Source organism: Pan paniscus, chromosome 1 (genome assembly GCF_029289425.2).
Source record: "Pan paniscus chromosome 1, NHGRI_mPanPan1-v2.0_pri, whole genome shotgun sequence".
Taxonomy (NCBI): domain Eukaryota; kingdom Metazoa; phylum Chordata; class Mammalia; order Primates; family Hominidae; genus Pan; species Pan paniscus.
In genome coordinates, this window is record NC_073249.2 from 34,168,244 (window position 1) to 34,194,359 (window position 26,116).

General features: G+C 36.7%; 1 protein-coding gene across 3 annotated transcripts in view; it reads right to left on the reverse strand.

Moving 5' to 3' along the window:
* Nucleotides 1-396: 396 nt before the first annotated feature.
* Nucleotides 397-26,116, reverse strand: part of KCNK2 (potassium two pore domain channel subfamily K member 2) — a 153,831-nt gene continuing 128,111 nt past the window's right edge. For all 3 annotated transcript variants that reach the window (XM_003814153.5, XM_003814152.5, XM_034946894.3), the window contains exon 7: nucleotides 397-2,630. In XM_003814153.5, coding sequence (XP_003814201.1) covers nucleotides 2,313-2,630 — 318 coding nt within the window. In that variant the 3' untranslated portion in view covers nucleotides 397-2,312. The remainder of the gene's footprint in view (nucleotides 2,631-26,116) is intronic.

The following is a 26,116-nucleotide window of genomic DNA, read 5'->3' on the forward strand; positions in this document are numbered from 1 at the left end:
TACCACCAGGATGCTTACTTGTCTTTTTCTTACAAAAAACACATTCAGGCACCTGTGTTCAGCATTCAGTCTACTTCAGTGTCAAGACAAGGTCTAACAATGATAAAATATGGCATAAATATATGGTAATATAATAGAAACAATCTTGAATCTATATGCGATTTCAAATATCTTATTTCAAAAATGAATTTCAGTATATTTGGTTTTAGTGAGTAGCCACTGAGGAAAACAGTCTGCATGTATTTAGCAAGGGTAGTATCAATGCATCAAAAATATTTCTTAAATATTTTGAATAAAGGAGGGACACAAACTCAGCATGAAAAGTGACATCCTGGAGTTCTACCTACCTAGATCATATCTGAATTCTCAGCAGCAAGCAGGAGACTCAGAAAATGCTGACTTTAATTACAAACTTTATTTGTCAATACAATTCACAGTTTATACATGGCGCATTCCACCATATAAATTTTCGGAACAGTTATTTGAGGAAATGGGTGTAGCTTTCTTTCTAAAAGAGCCTGACTTTCTAAAATTTTGGTTGAATTTTTTTTAACTTTATAAAAGTACTTTTAACAAATTAATTGAATATTTACATTTCTAGCTTAAATTTAAATTTTGGAAAATAAGCATCTATTAGTTTATTTGCTTCTTTTAAAGATTCTGGGTTTATTTTTCAAGACCCTAATCTGAATGCCACTTATTCAGATACAGCTCCCACCCCCACACACAAAAAAGTAAAAGAAATCAGTTTGCAATTATATTTAGGGAAATTATTTTCTTTCTGCATTTTAAAAATTATATATATATACAATGTACAGCAGATCTAAGTATGAAAATAAAGGAAAGGGTAGCAATTTACGGGGTGCATTTACTGAATTTTTTCTGAATCTTGGAACCATCCAAAGAATTACAGGATATAAAATTAAACTAAAAAGAATAATCAGCCTCTTTTATGTGAAAAAAAAAAACACAGCAAACTCTCAAAATTTAAATTGTGCTATAACAGCTTTTTCTCTAATGTCAGAGATGAATTATGCCTGCAATCTGCATTTTTCCATGTGCAAAGTCACAGTGATCCCAACTTCAACTTCTGCCCTCACAGCCAAGTCACAACTCCAAAAGTATACCCACAGAAGGCTAGGACTGTGCCCTGCACTCACCACTGTGCCACCTCCTCTCATCTGGCAAAAGTCACCCAACGAAAAGAAAATTATATAAGCCTTTCATACATCAAAAAGCAATTAGAAGCTGGCAGTATACTGTTTATTAGCAAATACTTGTAACACATTGTTTTGCTATTTTCTTTCCATCAGAATGATAATTCACACCCACTGTTTTAAATCCCCTCCAATAGTATCCATTTTTAACAGTTTTCTTCTGTCAGGTCATTTATATAGATAGATAGATAGATAGATTTTCTTCTTCTGCCTTTAAAAATGTATAGTTATTAATAAATGATAAATTCCAAATACTGCCAGGAAAAAAGGGGATTGTTTGCGAGCAGCCAATTTTACCAGCCTGGTCATAATTACACTGTATATATGTACCACTGGTACCTGAGTCAAATAAATACTCAGAGGGGCCACCTCTGCACCTCATTTCTCTGCAGTGCCTTTAACGCTAGGCTACGCTGAGTGTTGCTTCAATGTCCATCTAATTTGGCATCTATTTCATCTTCGGGCATCATCACTTCAGTCATTTTACACACTGTTTCCAGCAAGGTATGGTATTCAAATGGGAGAACTGGGGTAAAAGACTGCAGAGGTGAGCCTAGGGGTGGGGGCAGGGAAGGAGAAACCACACATTAGCTAGAGAGGTTCTGTTTCTTCATAAGATAAGGCACTGACAGAAAATTTCTTAGGTAAAAGGCTGCATAAGAATTTCTTGTCATTTACAAAAAAAAAATTGTTGTCATCCATAAATGGTCCTCTAGGCTCAGTTAGGTAGACCCTGAAAAGTTAAGAACTGATCCCTCAAAGCTACATTGTTACCAGAAACAATTCTCATTCATTCTGAGGCCTTATGGCACATTAGGGAAAGAGAGAGGAAAACAGTCTGGGCACAAAAAGGCATCAGACATTGCTTGTCATTCCACTCATCAAAGAAAGTGGACCGTTCAACAAGCATCATCAGAAAGAAAGTGCTGGCTCAGAATTCCAAATTCTCTTGATGATAGATGACCATGATGGGTGTATCTATTTTGTCCCCCCTTTGAGCTCATGCACAATTTAAAAAATGCTACCAGCAACAGTCATAAAGAGCATAGAGAAGTCCTCACCTATGGCTATGCCTAAGGTTATTTAAAGAGAGGGCTATTTGATGTTCTCAATCACAGCAATCTCTTCACCAGCACAGTGTGGCGTCAAACCATTCAGATAGATACTCTCAGTCTTCAGTAAGGGAGGCAAGACATCCCTCTCGCTGGTCAGGTGGTTCACTGACAGGGTCCTCCTACAAGGAGTCAGCTCCTGATTGTGGTTTCCAGCCAGTTCTGCCGAGAGCTTCCGCTTGATGGAGGTGGCCCGCTGGAACTTGTCATAAATCTCCACACTTAGTCGCCTCCTGGTTTCTTTGAATTCGGCTGTGACGTTGGCTGTCCACTCAGCAGCGTGTGCTCTGAACTCTCCCACCTGGAACATACAAGCAGAGAAAAGATAAAGATATTGACATGCCGATCAACATTTTCTATGCTTTATCTTCAGTTCATTTTATTTTGGGATTTTAAAAAGAAGAGTGGAGTAGTCTTTTACAGCACTGGTGGTCTGAGAATTGATGAAATTAGGCAGGGCATACACAGCAGGATTCTATCTTATATAGATATAGCTCTAAAATTAATCTATGAACTTAAACTCTATGAATCAAACAATATTTCAGGGGCTCTACATGTGCTTGGTTTTTATACATGAATCCTGTCATTGAAATTTTTGATGCTGTAAAAAGGCAATCTCTAGCTTTTTAAAAACATTTTTAGTATTTTTTTCACTTGTATCTAATTTCAAGAAGTATTGGAATGTACAAAGGACAGTAAGATATAGTAGAAGAAGCAAGGCAGAATAAAAGAGTCTGCAATATGAACCCAGGTGACCTTGTTTAGTTCTGAAAACAGCAGTGCTGTTTGCTCAGATGTGAACCTAGTTTTCAGAGATCAGAAAAGGTGTGTGCAAGAGCGTTGTATCCAACCTCATACTGGTCATTTAGGAATTCTCTTTTTCCTAACTAAGCAACAAAATATTTTGTTTCTGCTTTCAGGGAATGCAAATAAATAATAACTGTTAAGTCCACCTTGAAGCCCACTTGGGAAACAGTTAAACCCAAGGCACAGTTTCTCAAAAAGTGTTTGTGGAATCCGTGAAGTTACTCAACCTGTGGGCTGCCACCTCCTCAGCTGTAGAACAGACATCTTCACAGTACACACCTAACAGGATGGCTGAGCTAATGAACTTTACAAACTGCAAGATGTTATGCATTTATTATTATGTAGTTATCTTTTGAGAATTAAAGAAAAAAAAAATGTGCCATCGATCACCCTGAGTCCATCAGACATTTTCTTTGACCTCTTTCAAAACTGCATCTGTATGTTTGTGTCCTAAAACAGAAAATATGACCAATCGTATGGGAATCTTTATAATCCTCTTAACTAACGAGAATTTAATAATCTAGACTGTCGCTTAAAATAATCTCCTAATATGGAACAACTCCTCCATTTTCTTCTAGCACTTCTGCTTTCAGCTTGGGAAACCCACTGAACTCATTTCTTAAGTGACCCAGGCTCTCGTTTGCTTCACAAGCAAACAACTACAGCTCTGTTTAATGTGTTTAATTTTTGCCCTCTTGATTTTTCTTTTAAAAAATCAACAAAGGAAATATAACTGATAGTTTCTAAATGTTTACACTCATCTGAATTATTGGAGGGGATAGATATGTACGTATATTATAATATGATATGTACACATACTTGGAAGTAAGGCTATAGATATAAATGTGTGTGTGTGTACGTGTGTGTGTGTGTGTGTGTGTGTACTCAAAAACAGAAATGAAACTTCAAATATCCAAGGTGGATAGGAGGATGGTACATGGCAAATCAACTCTTTTTTTAATCCACATATAATCATACAGACACATACATTTGGGGATCTATTTTTTATTTTAACAGGCCTTTTATTTCCTAGTTATACTGTCTTAACAAGAAATAATTGCTTGATATCTAGGTCTGGCTCTGAAAAAAAAGCAAAGCTGGAAAAATGAGAACTCTATGGCATGTAGAATCAGCAAAATCAAGCTTTCCTTAACCACTGAGGCAACTTAGGGGAAGCTTGCTGGGAAAGAGGTGCAAATCTACAGGAATTTATCCTGGAGATACTTACTGTTCCTATAAGGGATCCTGTCCAACTATACTTAGATATAGAACTGATTACTAAACATGTAATTCTGTTTTGGGGGGACTCCCAGGTTAGGAAGGCATAGGCAGTATCTATCAGTGGTAGCACCCAGTCATTCGGATTTGGCTCCTACAAATTTCATGCACACTTACAAATAAACCCTCCCACAGTTTATATTATTTTTCTATTTTTTACCTAAGTCATGTCTCAAGTCTTGGGGCACAGTCAGAACTGATGGATCTAAAATGAAATCTATTCCATCAGCTTTATTTTGGTTACCACCAGCCTCTTACCTCACAGCCAGTCTTTCATGAACAGAAGGGCGGTAGACTTTCACAGAACCCGCCACCACTTTACTTTGGTAATTGTCTTCTTTTTTGTGTTATCTTAAAAAATATGTTTTTAATATAAAAGTAATAGGCTTTGTGCATCAAAATTCAAATGTTCACCTATATACTTGCTAATTTTCTGTCTTTTCTAATGAGAATGTAAGCTCTATATACATCCTCAGCACCTAGAACCTCGTATGTGGCACATTTCCAATAAGTACCTGTTAAATGAATAAATTTATCACTGGAAATACGCATACTCTGTAATCTCATAACACAATGATAGTAATTGGCAGTATTATTTATAGCACACATGCTATCAATTGTTTTTCTTCTATCTGTAGACACTAATCTTATTTTCTGCCTCTTCCATCTCAATTGTCATCAACATTTTGCAAAAAAAGGTCTTATAGTACACACATTGTTTTGTACATAGCTTTTTTCTCATCGAATTTTAGTCCTTTTTTCATGTTAGTACTCATTATTTCAGCTCATAGTTCATATCAGCCACCTAGCACTCCCCAAGGATAATGGCTATGGCATGATTTAATCATTCCCCTATTGATGAACATTTGGATAGATTTAATTTTTTTAGCTATTACAAATAACACTTCAGTGAATATTCTTGTACCTACACCTTTGCTAATGTGTACAAAGTATTACCGCAAGTGGAAACACTGGGTCGAAAGGCATGAGTATTGATATGGCTTTGCTGTGTTCCCACCCAAATCTTATCTTGAATTGTAGTTCCTATAATTCCCATATGTCATGGGAGGGACCTGGTGGGAGGTAATTGAATCACTGGGGTGGGTCTTTCCCGTGTTGTTCTCATGATAGTGAATTAGTCTCACGAGATCTGATGGTTTTATAAAGGGGAGTTCCCCTGCATTCGCTCTCTTGCCCGCTGCCATGTAAGAAGTCCCTTTGCTCTTCCTTTGCCTTCTACCATGATTGTGAGGCCTCCCCAGCCATGTGGAACTGTGAGTCCATTAAATCTCTTTCTTTATAAATTACTGAGTCTCAGGTATGTCTTTACTAGCAGTATGAGAACAGACTAATACAAATATTTTCTGATTTTGCAGACACTGATTTTCTGTCTGATTTTACTGGAGAGGCAGAATAATGTGCTGGATCTAAACCTCTAAGTTTGAATTCTGGCTCCACCACATATTCATTGTGTGTCTTAGGGTAAGTTTTTTAATGTCTTTAGCCTCAGTTTCTCCTGTGAAGTGGATGAAACCACGGAATCCTCCCTATAGAGTTGGTATAACAATCAAATAAGTTAATATATTTAAAAGAGCAACACCGAGCACATAGCAGGCACTAGATACACATACAAAATTTTACACAATCTCATGACATAGACCTGTATTACCAGTGAGAGTCCTTTTCATTATGCGTTTATTGCATAATATTTATTGCATACTATTTATTGAGGATTATTTTCAGACTCAGAATTCCCAGCAGCCTCACCATTTCTTTTCTGCACACTTAGGTATAACCTTTGCATTTTTGTAGCAAAAAGCACCTTATCATTGGCACCTGCATAGAAAGTATTTTAAATGTTTTTATCATCTCTTTATTGCAATTTGAATCTTAAGTGGTCCCGATAAGTTGGACAAAGAATGAAAACCTTTCTTAGACTTGACTGAATTTTCTCGAGAAGTTTCACAAAGTCACCGTGATCTCACAGGTTTGCACTAATGGCAAACACACAGGAAACAGGAACATGTAGAGCCAAGTGCTTCTACCAGTTAGTGATTCCTGCCAATTAGGAAAAGGCTGAATGCAAGAAAAGCTCAGACTTGTTGGAGTCCATAAATTATTAATACTTAGTTATCTTTAATTGCATTCAATTTCTGTCAGAGGCTGGTATTTTTGTCTAATTTTGGAAACTTTTTTTTCTCATTTCTGTGGAATTCCCAGAGGTGGAAAAGTAAACTCTGCAAATCATAAAAGCTGTAGTAACAATCTGTCAGAAATGGGGTGGGACAGGTGGGGGGATGAATGGGAGCCTCACCTTCTAGCTCTATAACCACATTCTATGTGCCCACAGCCATGCAATTTAACCTTCTTTGAGCTTCAGATTCCTTACCTACAAAATAGGGCTAATAACCTATTTCACAGGACAAATGAATGAGATATATATATATGGCCATATATATATATACACACACAGCCATATGTGTGTGTGTGTGTGTGTGTGTGTGTGTATATATATATATATATATATATCTACAGCCATGAGCTACATGATTTTTTGGTCTGCATATACAGCAGTGATCCAATAAAACTAATACTATATTTTTACTGTACCTTTTCTATATTTAGGTATGTTTAGATACACAAATACTTACCATCGTGTTACAAGTGCCTGCAGTATTCACTACAGTAACATGCTGTAAAGATTTGTAGCCTAGGAGCAATAGGCTATAGTATACAGCCTAAGTGTATAGTAGGCTATACCATGTAGGTTTGTGTAAGCACACTCTATGATGTTGGCACAATGGTGAAATTGCCTAATGCCACATTTTCTCATAACATAGCTCCATCTTTAAGCAATGCATGACCGTGTGTGTGTGTGTGTGTGTGTGTGTGTATACACACACACAGATATATATAGATATATATAGATAGATATCTGTGTGTATATATATCTATATATGTATATATGTATATATATCTATATATGTATATATATCTATATATGTATATATAGATATATATGTATATATATCTGTGTGTGTGCATATCTGTGTGTGTTCTCAAAATATAAAGGGCTACACAATTATTAATTATGATGATAGGTGAAGATGATATGGTTTGCCAAGGGTGCTTTAATTATTTATTACTTCTAAGGCCTAAACGTCTTTTAGAGGAGTGTAGGGCAAATTCATGCTATATAGAAATCTACCCTATAGTGGGTTACATTAAGGTGAGGATACACTGCCTCAATTTCCTAAAGATACTGAAAACAATACATTGACTCATAAAAGTGTGCACTTGGGCAACTCATCTAAACCACCAATAATGGTATCTGTTCCTTTTTAAAAAAAAAAATCTTTTTTTTTTCTTTTTTCACTTTTTTTTCTTTGTTTTGAGACAGGGTCTCACTCTGTCTTCCAGTCTGTGGCATGATCATGGCTCACTGCAGCCTTGACCTCCTGGGCTCAAGCAATCCTCCTGGCTTAGCCTTCCAAGTAGCTGGGACTATGGTGCATGCCCCCATGCCCAGCTAATTTTTTTAATGTTTTGTACAGATAGAGTCTCCTGAGGTTGCCCAGGCTGGTCTCAATCTTGTGAGTTCAAATGATTCTCCTGCCTTAGCCTCCTAAAGTGCTGGGATTACAGGTGTGAGCCACAGTACCCAGCCTGTTCCCTCTTTGTTGTACCCTTTCTACTATTATTTACAATACTTTAGGAATATAACTGCCCAAACCCAAAGCTTGAAAATCAGGAGAAAGAAAAGAGAAAATAGAGGAGTCCCTCAAAAACTAAACCAAGGCAAGAAAGAATTAATCATTCGCATTCAAAAAAAAGAAAAAAGAAAAACAATCTTGACCTTATAAGATTATAGCAGGGGTATCTAATCCTTTGACTTCTCTGGGCCACATTAGAAAAAAAAGAATTGTCTTAGGCCACACATAAAATACACTAACACTAATGATAGCTGATGAGCTAAAAATAAATATATTGCAAAATATCTCATAATGTTTTAAGTTTATGAATTTATTTGGGGCTGTATTCAAAGCTATCCTGGGCTGCATGCAGCCCCCGGCCCATGGGTTGAACAAGCTTGGTTTATAGCAATGTAGTCATTATTCCCAAGTAACACATAATCCCCTAATGTACGGACTCATATCTTTTCCTGGTGATAAAATTGTCTTCTCAAACTCTAAAGATGCTTTTTTGTTTTTGAAGAAATTCAAAAATAAGTTCCTGAGAATATCACATTTATATAAGTAAAATGTTTTCTTAATAGAAATAATGCTTTTGGTGTTCTGGATAATTAAAATTAATCCTTGTGCATTAAAATACTTTTGCTTCAACAGATTTTTATAAAAAAATTTCAGCAACTTAATCAAATAGTGTTTCATCTTCCTATGACCAAGCAATCTGCATTACTTACTAAACCAAGCTGAGGACAAAAAGTGAGGAAAAACAGCTCCAAAAAATCACAATGAATGTTCCTACAGGTCATGTAATTTACGGAAGAAAGAGGTCTTTACTGGAATTCCATGTATTCTTAACTTTCACATGATGCTCACAGCCCAGGTGATCTGATGTACAAAAGAAAGGGAAGGAAATGGAGTGCTATATATAAACAGGCACTTGTTCTCCGACTCTACTGGAACTGTTCTCATCCACCTCACTAAGTTCTCTGTCCTTAACTCGCCGGATCTTCACAGCTGCAAATGGCACTGCTCCGTCCCTCCCAATCAGTGTTTGCTCTTAGTTTCTGAGTCAGCACACTCTCATGGCTGTTGTCTCACTGTTCGGGTCAATTTTCTCAATCATCTTTGTAGCTTCATTTTCCTTTACCCTCCTCCTTAACTACCTTTGTTCTGCAGGGTTCTATTTTCATTCTCCCGGATAATCACATCCTTCCGATTGTTTCAATTACCATCTATTTGCTGATGACTCCAAAATCCATATTTCTAGGTCAAATCTTTACTGAATTCCGCATCTGTATAACTGACTGCTTATTAAGCCTCTTCACTTTCGATGGCTCCCAGGCATCTCAAACTTATGTCCCTAAGTGAAATCATTTAACTTCTTTAACTTTTTTTTTTTAACTTAATATCACATCATGGTACCACTAAGTTTCCTAAGGTGAACTTCAATATAATCCCTTGCTCCTCCTCTTACTGAATCTTACATCAAGTTCTTACTCAGATTTGTTCATTAAAGCAAATCTTACAACCAGCTCCAATTCTTGCTTATTTACCTCTTTTCCTCTCAATTCCTTCACTTCTTTCCATTCCTGTTGTCAAAACCGTGGAAGAGTCCACCATTTTGTCTCATGTGTATTACTTCTGTGGTCTGCTAACCAATCTTGCTGACTTAATTCCCTATCCCCTCAAATGCATTCTCCACGCAGCCGCCAAATTGCCCTGTAATGAACACAAATCGACCTAGTACTTTCCCCTGCATAAAACCAATTGATGCCTGTTTCACTTACAATAAAGTTCCAACTCTTTAAAGTGACTCATGTAATCTAGGGCTTACCTGCTGTTTCAGCCTCAATTCTAATTACCATCCCTCTCAAACTCCATGTCGGGGGCCATCCTGAACGTTTCTTTTATTTCCTCAAAATTCTTCTCTTTCTTTTGCCTTTGTTCATTCATTGCCTGTTTTTCTCTCATCCAGAATGCTGTTTCCCAGTCCCTCTCTAGGATATTTCCTACTCATGCTAAACTGGACATCCTCATGGAGCCATTTCCCAATCCTCTAGAATACATTAGAATCATTTGCTAGTTGTGCCCATACCCCTCTGTACTTCCCTAGCATTGCTGCTCAACACAACTTACTACAATTACTAGTCTGATTGCTCTCCTGACTTCATGACACTAGAGAGGATATGTCCACCATATTCTATTCAGTATTCCCAGCTCCTAGAAGAGTGTACATAGTTAGAATTCAGTCAGTACTTGTTGGACAAATAAATGGGTACGTGAATAAAGGACAAATGAATCAATCACATTTTTGATACACAATCCAGTACAAAGAATCTGCTTCCTGGTTGACTCTGATGGGATAATCTTGATCCTCTCAGCAGGAAGATGCAGCCGGTGAAAAGCACTGACTCATAGCCATCTCTATTCATAGTAAAGGTCCAAAATATGTTTCCTCAAACTAACTTTTTAGTCATTGCAGAGACTCCTCAGCATTCTAAGAAGCCTATGATGCTAATATCTCATTCTTAAAGTGAAGAACATCACGCCTATTGTATATATAGATCTTTTAAATCAGATTTTCTTTCTTTCTTTTTTCCTTTCTCCTTACCAGCCCTCTAACTCTTTTCACCTCTCTCACCACTTTTCATGACAATATCTCACCAGGCTATTCCAGAACCTGAGCTTTATCATCTTTACGGAATGCAATCTTTGAAGTTAAAGAAAGGTTGGCCGGGCGCGGTGGCTCATGCCTGTAATCCCAGCACTTTGGGAGGCCGAGGTGGGTGAATCGCGAGGTCAGGAGATTGAGACCATCATGGCTAACATGGTGAAACCCCGTCTCTACCAAAAATACATAAAATTAGCCAGGCGTGATGGCACGCGCCTGTAGTCCCAGCTACCCAGGAGGCTGAGGCAAGAGAATCGCTTGAACCCGGGAGGCGGAGGTTACAGTGAGCCGAGATCACGCCACTGTGCTCCAGCTTGCAGACAGAGTGAGACTCTGTCTCAAAAAACAAAACAAAACAACAAATAAAAAACAAGACAAACAAACAAAAAAGATACGTTAACAATTTCACTTCAGAAGAATCACTAACATCTTCCTCTGCAACTATAAATGTTAATCCTCTGATAGCTTTTCAATGGAGCAAAGTATCATGATTACAGAGGCCTAGAATCTGCCTCCTCAATAATGGTTCCAAACCTTACTGTCCTCAGGTTATCTAACATATCTCAAATAATGTCAAGAAAGCCCTTGTCATGGTGGCAACATAATTTAAAAACAAGCACTTGCCATATTTCAACATTTTTAGAGTAATTTTCCTGAAGTACGTAAGATCGATAGGGTGGCCTAAGAAGGATAAAAGTTCTCTATTCTAGAAGTTTGAAATGTGTGAAATTTACAGTAAGCTCATTTATAACCACAAGGAATATTTACTACTCCATTGACTCCAGTCAGCTACGTGGCCAATTTTTTGAAGGTAAGGACCATTGTTCTGTTTCTTATCAAGTTCAACCTTCCTTCCTACCCTCTCCACACTGCAACATCTTGGATAGTGCTGTGAGTATAGTAATTTAATAAAATAAGTTTAGTCTTCCCAACTAGATGGTAAGTTAATGACAGAGACTATGCATTCTATCAATTTCTTCTCCTCATAAAAGTACCCAACATGGTAATTTGAATAGACCAGATTCCTACATACATTCTAACTGACTGGTAAGAGAAATCTGTGACCATTGACTGACATAGCCCTCCTCCTGTACAAAAACATTCTGGAACTTTCATATAAAGGTGATATTTGCATAGGTTCTCTACCAGTGTGTGTTGGTACGGCCTGAAGAGAAAGCAACTTATAAACCAATTTTAATCAGACTAAAATCTTCATATCCTTTGATAAAAGTCAATAATTTATAGAAATTAATTCTGACCATGAATTTCCAGCAAAGGAAAAGGCAAGTATGTAAGAAGATATTCTTTGAGCCATATTTTTAATAGCATAATCTTGAGGCTAATAAATGTCATGTATGAAGTCAATGTTTATGAGAAGCCTGTCAGCTACAGAAACCATTTTTCTTACTACTATGGTTGTATTAAGTAAACTGATAAAAAAATAAAATTGCATTTTTACCAACTGATTACAGCTTTATAAAATAATGGATGCATATCATGATATACAAAGTACATAAAAATGGAAACTATGGATTTTAGCAATTACCTGTTGAATATCTATTATATGCCAAGTCCTGGGCTTAGTGTTGGCTTTCTTGAGGTAAAAAGTTATTTAAGTAGTATTTTTATTCCCTTTTAAGTCTCCCTTTACTGGTGTTATATTATGCAGTATATAGCATATCCAGCCCTAAATAAACCTTGGGGAGGCAGAGTTCTTTATGAGGTGCTATTTATTTGCTCAACGCAACCTAAGTATCAGAAGTGGACTGCAATTGCCCCTAGGAATTTCTCTGATTCAGATATCACAGTAAAACCTGAAGAAGGTATTTAATTTTCAATGGTATAAAGAAATTTTAAAATGATTGAGATTATTTGAGTCTATATTTCCAAATTGTAGCTCTACATTGTTGACTAAACTGTAATTCATTATATTTTACTACACACACGAGTGTGATAAAGGGTAGTTGCCAGTCCTGAATTTCATGTTTGCATAATGTTTTCACTTTTGTAAGTTTCCTTGGCTCCCTCTAGCTCTACTCCAGGTCATTTGAGTAGTTATTTCCTTGTCACAAAAAGTGTAACATGATTTAAAGAAAATTTTCAGTCTTTTCAGTTTGAAAAAAATTTTTTTCATTGCATTTTTTAAGTGGTCTTTATTAACTGCATTTCTAAGGAGATGATTTGCCTCCAAACAACTCTGCAAAATGCCAACTCCCTATTTTTGCAAGAAAGTAAAGCCAATTTTTGAGGAGCAGTACTTCTTAATACTTTCTTTCTGCCTCTGCTGTTTTTGAGCCATGCGTCTGTAACATGAGTAGGTATCATCCTACCATGACTTTTGATAGAATAGCGTCCAGAGTCCGTTTCATGTAAAAATGTTTTCTCCACATGGCAGAAATTATTGTCTCCCCTCTAAGTGGGGTTACCCACTTAGAATTTCATTGTTGAATTTCTAATTTTGAATTTAGAATTTCATTGTTGAATAGTAGCTAATACCCAGGAGGTTCTCCAATTTTAGATAATGCTGTTGCATGAGTCCTGTTTTCCATAAAACTCAGCAATCTCCAAGAGATTGGACATCGTTTCATTTTCAATATGCTGCTTAACTTATCTATATAAACTTAGACAACTCCTCAAATTTAGGCTAATTCTAAACAAAATTATTTACTTAGCTTAATTATCTATTTCACTTTGACTTTCAGAGCCATCCAAAGCTTTGTCCTCCTGAACAAGGCTTTCGCACTTCCATGCCTTTCCATACATTGGAAAACCTAACATTCTCTGCTTCAGTTTTTTTTTTACCCAGCATACTTTCCCCAACTACCTGTGAGCTTTGAAATCCTGCAATACTCTTTATAGAGTTTTGATTTCTGGTCATGAATAAAAGTGTAAAAATAAAATTTTCTAGTTTTCTAAATAGTCCATCTCCAAAAGATGACTGTCCGAACAGCATTATTACAATTATTTGCAGTCAGCTACCTTAGAATAGAAATATGTGGTGTGATTTGGAAATGTGAAAATAGCAATTCTTCCAGGTGTTCTATGGTAAGAAAGCAATTCATATTTTATTTCTCTCAAAGCCCCTTCCACCATGCATTCCTTTGACTCAGGGCCTTCCCTTCTCACTTTATGTACAAGGTCACTTTTTTTCCCTTGCAGTCCTACAATCTTGTCCTAATCAGTTTCTTCCTATGGAGCTTACCCTGCCTTATCTATATTTTTCATTTGAATTGGCTATACTTTCTCTTCTTAAGTAGTCTTCAACTGACTATAAACTGTCATTTGTCAAAGGTAAGCCAGTCCCTGTCCCAGAATCATCACTAGATAAGGGATTTCTACCTGAAACTCTGTAAGGTTTTTCCAATTACCAACAGCCAACTCAAGTATCGATAATACTTGTAAGAGTTTTGACTTTTTTTTTTTTTTTTTTTTTTTTTTTAGAAAAGAGCTTATTCTGTACAGATATAATCATTGTTTTTGATGTGGGGAAGCTTTTCCACCTAACGGATGGCTTCAAAAGAATCTGAAGCAAAGCTGAGAATTTAGGATTTAAGAATGACCATTTGGAAATTTTCTTCACCAGAAATAAAACTACTGAAGTCTTCCTGATCTTTGACCGGGATTTTTTCCTGTCCCTTTTGGAGGTGGTATTTTAATTTTAATTTGCTTTTCTCAGTGCTCGAATGCTTATATACCTTAATGCTTTGAAGAAAGTTAAATATTAAAAGTAGCTGAGTTAAAAACATCCCTCTAGCTAAATTTGTAAAAATAATTAGAAGCCTACTTTGCATTCCAATTTCAGCGGTTGCCTAGACTAAAATTCCTAACAATTATCATTAATTCATTTTCTAAAATATTGACATTTCATTGTATTGTTGAACTGTGCTGGTAAAAGGAACATTTCCAATTATTCTCTTTACCAACCAGGTTTAAAGAAAAAAAAAAAAGCCTAAAAGGATTATTTAAGTATCACATTATCTTGACAGAACAGTACATGATGTTTTCTCTGGTTTTCAGAGAAGTATATGTAATATTCATAAGGTCTTCTTAACCTAACCTGCTTTTTTTGGCTAGTAATTTCTCTACTTCTTAATGTTATAAATATTAATGTAATTGTGTAAAGATTAATTACAAGAGTACTTAATCTTTTTAAATAAAGACAATGTCAAGAAAAATAACACTAAGGTTTATAGCATTATTTTAAATAATATCTTTCTTCCAAAAATGTCTAAGTATGAAATACAGTGTTAACTGTCTTAATGATGAGGTGTGGCTGCAAAATCAAACACTCACTTGTTGCGGAGTAAACTCAACTTATTTTTGTCATCATATCACTGAGCATCCTTGAAATTCTCTTCACTGCTCTGCTATTGGGGTTTCTTTAACAATCCATTTTATGAAGCTCATCCAAATTACACAATATCTTATTGCATTGTAAAGATGATAATATAGTTTGGATAGTTGTCCCCACCCAAATCTCATGTTGAATTGTAATCCCCAATGCTGGATGGAGGTGGGGACTGGTGGGAGATGTTTGGGTCATGGGGTCATGGGGGTGGATCCCTCATGGCTTGGTGCTGTTTACACGGTAGTGGGTTCTTATGAGATCTGGTCATTTAAAAGTGTATGTCACCTCCCACCCCACTCTCTCTTGCTCCTGCTTTTGCCATGTGACATGCCTGCTCCCACTTTGCCTTCCACCATGAGCAAAAGCTTCCTGGGGCCTCCCCAGAAGCAGATGCTTCCTGTACAACCTGCAGAACCATAAGCCAATTAAACTTCTTTTCTTATAAATTACCCAGTCTCAGGTATTTCTTTATAGCAATGCAAGAATAGCCTAAATATAGTGAGGATACTGAATTTCAGAAACAATATAATTTGTGTGCTTAGATAAAATTTCATACACTGTTATATGATTGAGTTATAGTAACTAGATACGGTTGATTCCTGAACAATATGCATTTGAACTGTGTGGGTCTACTTATATGTGGATTTTGTTCTGCCTCTGCAATCACTGAGACAGCAAGACCACCCCCTCCCTTTCCCCCACCTCCTACTAAGTCTACTTAACATGAAGAAAATAAGGATGAAGGCCTTTATGATGGTTCATTTCCACTTAATAGTAAATATATTTTCTCTTTCCTATGATTTTCTAAATAACATTTTTATTTTCTCTAGCATATTTTACTGTAAGAATAAGTACATAATAATTATACAAAATATGTGTTGACTGTTATCAGTAAGGCTTCTCAATAGTAGCCTATTAGTATTTTTTTGTGTGTTTTTTGTTGTCGTTGTTTGTTTGTTTGTTTCTTTTGAGATGGAGTCTCACTCTGTTGCCCAGGCTGGAGTGTAGTGGCGCGATCTCGGCTCACTGCAACCTCCGCTTCCCCAGTTCAAGCAACTCTCCTGCCTCAGCCTCCTGAGTAGCTGGGATTACAGGCACCTGCGACCATGCCTGACTACTTTTTGTATTTTTAGTAGAGATGGGGTTTCACCATGTTGGCCAGGCTGGTCTCAAACTCCTGACCTCATGATCCACCCACCTTGGCCTTGGCCTCTCAAAGTGCTGGGATTACAGGTGTGAGCCACCGCGCCCAGCCAAGTAGTTTTTTAAGGAGTCAAAAGTTATACAAAAATTTTTGACTGTGCAGGGAAAGGGGTCAGTGCCCCTCACTCCTGCATTGTTCAAGGGTAAATTGTTATTTGTCAGGACAATGTGGAAACTCTACAAGTACCACTGTCTGATGACCCGGGTGGTAATAGTGATGAGGCGGTGGAGGGTAATCATCTGTTTGTTGTTCAAGTTCTTAAGGTATTCAGAAAATGCCAAGTCAAAAGTAACAACTGAATAAAGAGGTGGGCTGCAACCTTAAAGTCATTTGCCATAATATGCATTCATTATGTATTTAGCAAAACCAAAACATTTAATGATGTTTCAAATCTCATCCAGGAAACCTAGATTTAATAGTATTTATTTATAACAAAACGGCATTTTATGTTCACTGCAGCAATACAGGACCAGTCCACTAAAACATGGTTTTGCTTCCTTTTCTCTTCCTCTCCCTTTTCTAAACAATTCAGCCCCAAAGCAGTGAAATGGAGCAGAACTAGTTAGCCATCCGTGCAGTTGCTTTGGGAGAGGGCCATGGTACCAGAGTGAAACGTCAGAGCCAGACCAGAATGAGAAGAATGTCTACTCAAGGGATGGCAGCAGAGTGTGGGTTTCAGAGTCTGAGATGGGTGACGAGGTCAACCCAAAGAGGGAGGCCCAGCACATAGTGTCAGAAACCAAGCAGGGTGGAGAGGGTGTCCCTGCAGGGTTCCTGGTGGTGGCAGTAGCAGCAACTCAAGATTGGCTACACACAAGGAGACTGATCAAATAATATATTGAGAATAACAAGAATCAGAAGCTTCACCATGGATGAGAAAGGAATTACAAATATAAAAAAGCAGAAAACCAGAAGTAACTCTATTATATCAGCTTGGAACTAGAGATACCAGTATGAATTCATGGTTCTCAAAATATATAGATATAAAATAAACAGATATGGAAATATGCGTATGCATGAGTATAAAATATATTCCTTAGCTCTGTCAACTAAGAGTGTGTAAGAGCAGTGATACCCCCATTAGCCATAAACACTCATATATTTTCTCTAAATATTATTGTCCTTTATCCACTAAAAGAAATCATGGCACCTTGGAGAAATGGAGGATTCAGGGCTAAGGTAGAGAAACTGTAAGTTGAGTCTGGAACATCTAATGAGCTGGAGTATAAGGAATTGCTCAAGGAATAATGGGGATATGCCAAAAATTCAGAGAAGTTTCAAGGGGCTCCCAGTGGCCAAGCCTTAGACAACTTGAAGATCAAAATAAATGATTGTAACAGATTATAACCCATTGGATTACGGCAGAAACCCATGAGTCTGTATTCACATAAATAAACAAACAATAAATTGACAGTTTGATGATGAAAGGGATAAACATAAAATCTCAAAATGCCTTTCCAAAAAAAATATGCATTAAATACACAGAGAAAAGAGGAGATTTCCAATGGAAAAGGCTAGCAGACAGCACCTTCTGTCATCTGGTTAATAACATGAGTCATGGGACGAATCAAAATTCTGTGTCACCTGATGGATGCAATGAGAAGAGCTTTCCCTGTGCTATTTAGCCTTATGTTGGGTATCAATTCACTTTGGCATTTATGTTTCAGTGGCACATTTAAGGAGATACATAATAGTTATAATTAAATGTCAGTGTTTAAATTTCAGTGATAATTATATTTTTTCTAACTATTTAACCTAAAATGAAGAATGTATTATTTAAACTAAAATCTTAAAATAGGCATGGACAGGATTGGATCTTCAAAATATCCTCAGAGAGGCCACATGCAACATATATGAAGGCCAGTGCTCTGGAACACTGCTGGGCAACTCTAGTACAAACCTCTTTTCTTTATGAATTATCCAATCTCAGGTACGTTTTACAGCCACACAAGAATGGACTGACACAAATGTCTAGTTGGTAAAATCAAAGATGTACTTCTTTCATCCAGATCTATGTGTCTCTGTGAGTTATCTTTTTCAGACATGACAGCTATTAAATTAATCATCAAAATAAACTGCATGACGAAGCAGAATTGGGATTTGCTACAAGTTTTAAATCCAGATTTGAAAAAATAATGAAGCATACAAATCACATTTCTCCTATTATTAATGTTTAGTGAGAGCAAAAAGGTTTTGTATGATCAATAAGTATGATTAAAATATTTTAGCACTATTTCATACTCATCATTTAACATTTGTACTTTTGCACACATTTTAAACATGTATAATATATTAGTACAGAAACAGTAGTACATCTTTGCAACTTACAGATATGCATACATTGCAGGCACATGCTAAAATTTTTTTTACTACTAATAATTTACAAAATTTGAAGATCATAGGATAAAAGAAAGGAGTTGATGAGAAGTAAGGAGGGAAACAGGACATGTAGGAGGGATGCTACTGTGGTGGACCAGGGAGGTGAAAATGGTAGTTTTGGAGATAGCGAAGCATGCATCAAAGTGGTGGTATAGAGACTGAAAATGGAGGAGAGCATTTACATGCTTTGTTCGTGGAATCACTAGGACTTGTGATGCATAAGCCATGGGGGTGAGAAAGAAGACAGCATCAGGAATGACTGAGGATTCTGGCATGAGCTACTGGATGAATGCGGGGTGATATTTACTAAGACTGGGACATTAGAGTAGGACATAGTCGGGTAGCAATACTAGGATTCCATGTGGGTTATGTTAAATTTGAGGTGGTAAATAAGTGGTCGATTTATAAAATATTCCCCTTCCCAGCAGCTCCTGCCATCCTCTTGGGGAAGTTTCCATTTCTATGTCAGTGACTCACCTTCAGACTTCCCAGCACTTTAACCTTTGCTGTAGGTCAATATCCACTCCCATGTTCCTAGATTGGATCTAATCTCTGACCACAACTCTAATCATTCCAGCTGTTTTACTCTATTTCCACTATTATCCTATACTGTGACTGCATTAAGTCTTGCAGACATTTGGTCCATTAGTGCCTTAGTGAAGTGGTCCCCTTTTGACTCCTTCCTTCACTCCTCTATTCCCCTGTGAAACATCATCTCTTCACTGTCCAGGGTCTTATGAATTTCTTCTTTGGACTTCTAGCACTGTATCATGGCTACTGGTTCATGTCTATCATCATGTTTCCTATTAGAGTCTGGTCACTGAGGGCTTAGATTGTGTCCTATTCATCTTTCTATCTCTAGCACCAATCTCAGTGCCTGAAATATAATGGCTGCCCAACAGAACTTTAAAACCCTGAATTGTGCAGAAAAAATTTACTGCTTTTTCTTTAAACTACCCTAAGTCCATCATAATAATTAAAACAGACTTAACAATGTTCAAAAATCCAGTTTAATAAACTAAAGGTGGTTATTTTAAAATTTAAAGCCATTAAATCTACTTTGTATTCATATTGGAAATTCTATTCCAAGAAGGGACAGATTTCTTTTTCCTGGGAAATCAAGGGAAGAAATTATTTAGGTTTCTTGGGCTAAAGTAGTCTCTGATCTAGTGAGTTACCAGAATTAGTGTCAGTGCAAGTTAGAGATGAGCAGCTGGAGAGTTGAAGAGTGTGAAAGGAAGATGAGAAGTGAGTAATAAAGATGTGAGAAAAGAACAAGTCTTCATTTTGTGGTTCTTTGTTGCTGTTGTTTTCAGAGGTTAATGCATGTATATCTAAACACATGCTCCATTGGTTTAATAATATCTTTATCATATTTAAACTCTGCCTAATGGAATGTGGGAGAAAATATTCAACATGGTTTAAGCAGATCCAGGAAAATGATTTTTCCAGTTTCTTTTTCAAAGGTGAAATTGCTTCCAGAAATTTGTCTTAAAACTCTCCCATGTACAATTGCATGGGCGTGGGTGGTGGACATTTATAGCAATCCTCTGAAATAATTGACAATCCACTGATGAGCCAGTGTTCCCTTTGACACTGGATAAAATGAAATACCCAGGCAGCAAAAGAAATAGAAGCCCAAAGATATTTTCCAAGACTTGCTTTAGATTTGGAAAAAAATAAGTAATGTGTATTGATACATTTATGTCATTGTCCCTGCAGTTAGTCTTTTACTCCTCTTCTTTCTGTTTGCAATGTTATCAATTACAGACCATAACGTTTCTAGGAGGAAAAACACAATCTATATCATTAGCACAGAAGAAACAGCTTTGGTTTAAGACAGGTTACTGCCAGCAATTCTGATCTTAGTCTATGGCTGTGCTGTGCGCTTCAGAGCCACTGCCATTGTGGCTCCTGGGTGCTTTAAATGTGGCCAGTCTGATTTGAGATGTGCTCTAAGTGTAACATACACACCGATTTTGAAGATTTATTATTAAAAAAGAGCATAAAATATCTCATGACTTTTATATTATTCAATATTTACAGTTCAAATGATAGTAGTTTAGATATGCTATTGGGTTAAATACAATATATTATTAAAATTAATTTCACCTGTTTATTTTTACTTTTTTAGTAAGACTATTAGAAAATTAAAATTACATGTGTGGCTTGCATTTCTATTTTTATTGGAAATAGAAATACAACATTCTATATATGATATATAACATATATAACATACAAGTAACATATAGCATATATAATAGTATTATGTATAAAAATACAACATACTATGTTACATATAATAATCTGATATATAAATATATATTATATCATATATAATATACAATATTAATACATTATATGCACTATAGAATATATATTATATATTATCTAATATACAATATTAATATATATTCTATATTAGTGGTTACTTTATGAAGTGCTAGTCCACAGAGCCCTTTCCACACCATCTTTAAACTGGACTACAATAAATCATGCTTTTATTCTTTTATGAATATGTAAAAAAAAAAGTTCAGAAATCAAGAAAATAAACCAAAATTGGAAAACAATGCAAAATCAGAAATATCCCTCATCCTATTTCAACAAGTAAAAGTAGCAGTGAGGGTCTAATAATGCAAAGTATTCATGCACATTAAGTGAATGCTCACAGCTGCCTTTCCCAAACTAAATATAGCACTGCCAAATTAGTTCTACAGCAATGCTGCTCACTGTGCAGGACATGCCCTGTCTTACAAGCATGCTGCTGTATTTTAATTAACTTGGCTAAACTGTAATGACGATGCCTAAGAAACAGGAAGAAAAGGCAGAAAATAAAATAAGGGACAATGGAAATATTGTGGAGGTGACAGGAAGGCAAAGCTGGCATCTCACCCCAGAAGAGTGCAGGGGCTTACCCTGAGCCTGGTGAAACAGATCAGAAGTGCCATGGGCCTGTCTCCCCAGCTGTGTCCATTGATGACTTCTGAATTTGGAATATGGGGAAAAATAATGCCTCTGAATGTAAGGATAAAATATGGGACTCTTCCATTGTGAAAGGAAATCAAAGAGCCTAATACTTTAGTGTCCTTTTAACAAATGTTCCTAAACAGTATCCTAAGGTAGCATGATAGACACACACATGGCCACCCTTTGTCTGTGGCCATCAGAGCTGTCCAAAGCATCTACTTATATTCCATGAAAAGTCAAGGACTGTGACAAGAGAGAAAATGAAATGGAACTCCTTCTCTCCCACTGCTAGTCACCTCAGGCAAACTTTCATATTTAGCACTTATGATATCACTTTATGCTTTAGAGAACATGATTTGACCTATTTTTTTTGTATCCATTTAACAGGGAGCTGTGTTATAATGGGTTTCTGTTAAACCTTGGTCTAGTTATTTTATGAAGCCTGTATTACATCAAGTAATAAAGGGGTAAGAAATATTCAAGAAGGAGACAAGAGGCAGAGGAGAAGGAAAGACAAATTCAAATGCCTCTCCTGGTGCCTTACCAGTATTACCTATTGCCTTTTATTTGGTATTAACTGAAAAAAAAAATCCCCCCAGCTTCATTAGCTTCATTATCTCTTATTAAATCAATGCTTAGTGAGAAGAAACTTTTTTGCCTTTGTCTGATTTTAACATCTTCAAGGTTCATAACAAAGTTTCTCAAAGGCTTTAACTATTCCCAAGTTTCTCTCTCACTAGCCTCCTTATCTTCTTTCTTTCAGATGTAAAAGTTGGTTGCTCATGCATTTCAAATAACGGAAGATAAAAACTGCCAGAGAAAGAGAAAGCAGGAGAGAATTAACCAGTTCATTTTTCTCTAGTTTTAAAATACCTTCAAACTACCAGTTTCTCCAATAGGGGACAATCCATATAGACATGATTTTTTTTTTGGTTTTTGGTTTTTCAATTTTTTATTGTTTTGAGACAAAGTCTCACTCCCACTGCCCAGGCTGAAGTGCAGTGGCATGATCTGGGTTCCTTGCAACCTCGACCTCCCGGGCTCAAGCCATCCTCCCACCTCAGCCTCCTGAGTAGTTGGGGGTACAGGCATGCCACCACACCAGGCAATTTTTTTGGTACTTTTTGTAAAGATAGGGTTTTGCCATGTTGCCCAGGCTGGTCCTGAACTCCTAGGCTCAAGGGATCTACCTGCCTTGGCCTCCCAAAGTGCTAGGATTACATGCATGGGTCACTGAGCCTGGCCATGATTGCTTTGTGAGACAACATACCCAGCTACCTGATAGCTTTAGTAAACACAAGAATATGATGCTATTCATGGATGCTGATATGGTTTGGGTATGTATCCCCACCCAAATCTCATGTCAAATTGTAATTTCCAGTGTTGGTGGTGGGACCTAGTGGGAGCTGATTAGATCATGGGGACGGATTTCACCCTTACTGTTCTCGTGATAGTGAGTGAGTTACTGTAAGATCTGGTTGTTTAAAAGTGTGTAGCTCTTCCCGCACTCTCTCTTCCTCCTGTTGCAGCCATGCAAATCATGCCTGCCTCTCCTTAGCCTTCCACCGTAATTGTAAGTTTCCTGAGGCCTCCCCAGCCATGCGTCTGTACAGCTTGCAGAACGGTGAGCCAATTAAACCTTTCTTTATAAATGGCTCAGTCTGAGGTATTTCTTTACAGCATTGCAAGAATGGACTAATACAGACGCCAACCATGGATAAATAGAACATATTTGTAACAGTAAACAGGTTCAAAGAGGCAATGGTGTAGAAATATAAAGGTGGAGTTGTTTCAGCCCCAATTAGCAGTGTCATATTAGAGATGAATGCAAAGACCCACAAATGGACGGTAGGATAAATTGATTAAGATAGAATATTTATTAAATATAAAATTCTAGAGCTTTGACATTACCCAAGAACTTTTGAGACAACACTTTTTACTTAGTTGCTTTTCATTTATAGACTCTACACTTTTCATCATAAATCCTTGGGTTGATTTGGCAAGGTGGGGCGATCCACAAGCAATTTCAAATTTACATGTCTAACAATTCCTCTGTGTATTTTAAGGAAATACTGTTTCATGAGACTCAGCTTTAGCTAATTACTATTCATTTAATAGTAATTAATTAGTAATTTATTTAATAGTAATTTTATAGTAAAATTAGGATAACTTCTTTTTCTTTGAGACAGAGTTTTGCTCTTGTCACCCAGGCCAGAGTGCAATGGCATGATCTCAGCTCACTGCAACCTCTGCCTCCCGGGTTCAAGCGATTCTCCTGTCTCAGTCTCCCGAGTAGCTGGGATTACAGGCATGCGCCATCATGCCCGGCTAATTTTTGTATTTTTTTAGTAGACACGGGTTTTCACCATGTTGGCAAGGCTAGTCTCGAACTCCTGACCTCAGGTGATCCACCCACCTTGGCCTCCCAAAGTGCTGGAATTACAGGCGTGAGCCACTGCGCCCAGCCCAGGAGAATTTTTTTATAAAGTTTAATCTGCTTATTTAAAATAAGAAGAGTGCTTTTAGTTGGCAATTTTTTATTAGGCCTCCTTTCAAAAAACCATTACCCTGCCCCTACACAAAAAGAACTGCAGGAAGTGTGTGAGTATTCCCACTGGTAAAATGCAGAGTAACAAAAGCATTGTCTATCTTGGATGTAAAACTATATAAAACATTTCCATTTGGATAGCCTGTAAACTGCATGATGTCTCAAAGCCAGGAACGCATTTATTCCAGTCAAGCATAAGCCCCCCTCACTTTTTCCTCTCAAACTGTGAAAAAACATACTGACTTGTTTTATGTGTAGTCCTTAATGCAGCACTAATATAAAATGTCCACATTAGCATTCAAGTGCCAGAAATAGCATCAGTACTCTGAAGATCTTTTAGTATGAAACACTGTCAAAGGGAGAGAGAGGTAGAACTAATTCTTTCCTGGAGCTGCTCATTCCGAATTCCTAAGTGGATCAAAGGGAATCTCAGATACATCATCTCTAATAAAGAACATTCCTGCTAATTTCCACTGGAAGAAGAAAACTTGTGTTGTTTGGAATTAGCAATCATTGTGAAGCCAGCATTTCTGAGCAAAAGTTTTTAAGTTAAAAATAGAAGCAGTTGATTATTTAGCATTATCCATCAAAGATAACTATATTTTCTCATTGGAGAGGTTGGAAAAACACACCAATTCCTCATTTAGAGAACCATAGTGAATTAATTTCATGTTAAGAACACACTTTCTCTAAGCACCCTTTCACTTTATCCAATACTATTACTATGCTTATTGTTCTCTAGAAACATATCAGCTGGATAAAAATAGCCCTTCCTGCCTGCATTTTTCTTCACTCAGCCATAGATTTCACCTTTCAAATCAAATACATGCCCTTCAAATCAGCAAATTTGTCATTTTACACAGTTTAGAAAGTTTAAAAATATTTAAAAACCTTGAAAATGTTATTAATACTTAAAATAGAATCAACTGTTATAAGGGGCATTTCATACGTAGGAAGTGGGTACTCTTTAGCTAGAAAACAGGGAGTCCTAAGGACCAATTATTTAAAAGTAAAACAATGTAAGTATTAAACATGCAAAAAAGCTTCCAGCCATAATACCATCACATCAGGAATAAAAATGAAATATTCCTGACATTTTGCTGCAGCTATAGATTAAGTTTTGAACTAGCTTCTTGTTTGATACATCAAACTTTGTACCACCTCTTACAGTAATTTCTCAAGATTTTCTTTATTAAAACATGAATCATTTTAGCCTCTTGAAAATTTTAAGTAGCTTATTTGCCAAGCTACTCAAATATAAAATTAATCACTCCTTAAATGTTGTCATTTGATTTTATATCTGTAAGCAATAATAGAATGAGTATAAACCACCAAAATAAGTACAGTTTGGTTCTACTGAAAACATTTTTAAAAATGAACAAAATTAAAATCTTACCTTTAGTTTGACAGAGATGAAAATCTAGCCCTTCAACTTTTATCAGTGAGATATAGATATATTAATATTGAAAATAAGCATGAAAAACAAAATCTCTACATTATTAAAGATTTATCCATTTTTTTCTGAATTCTATCCCTTCTGAGTTGAATCATTTTCTCTCTACACCCATTCATCCATTCAATTCAACAAGCATTTATTGAGTGCCTGTTATATGCTAAGCAGCATGTCACTTGATTTTGATAAAGCAAAACAGCAACAATTGCTTGTCTTACAAGAAATACTTTCTAGGAAGAGAGACAGCCAGTAGACAATGGCACATAGTAAGTTAGCACGTTGTATGGAATGTTAGACGTTGATGAATATGAAAATGCAGAGCTGGGAAGGGAGAACCAAGGGTGCTTGGGGAAAAGGATGTCAATCTTAAATAGAATGGCCAAGGTGGGCCCCATTGACAAGTGGTGTTTGATGAAAAGACTTGATGATGTTGGGAGGTGAGC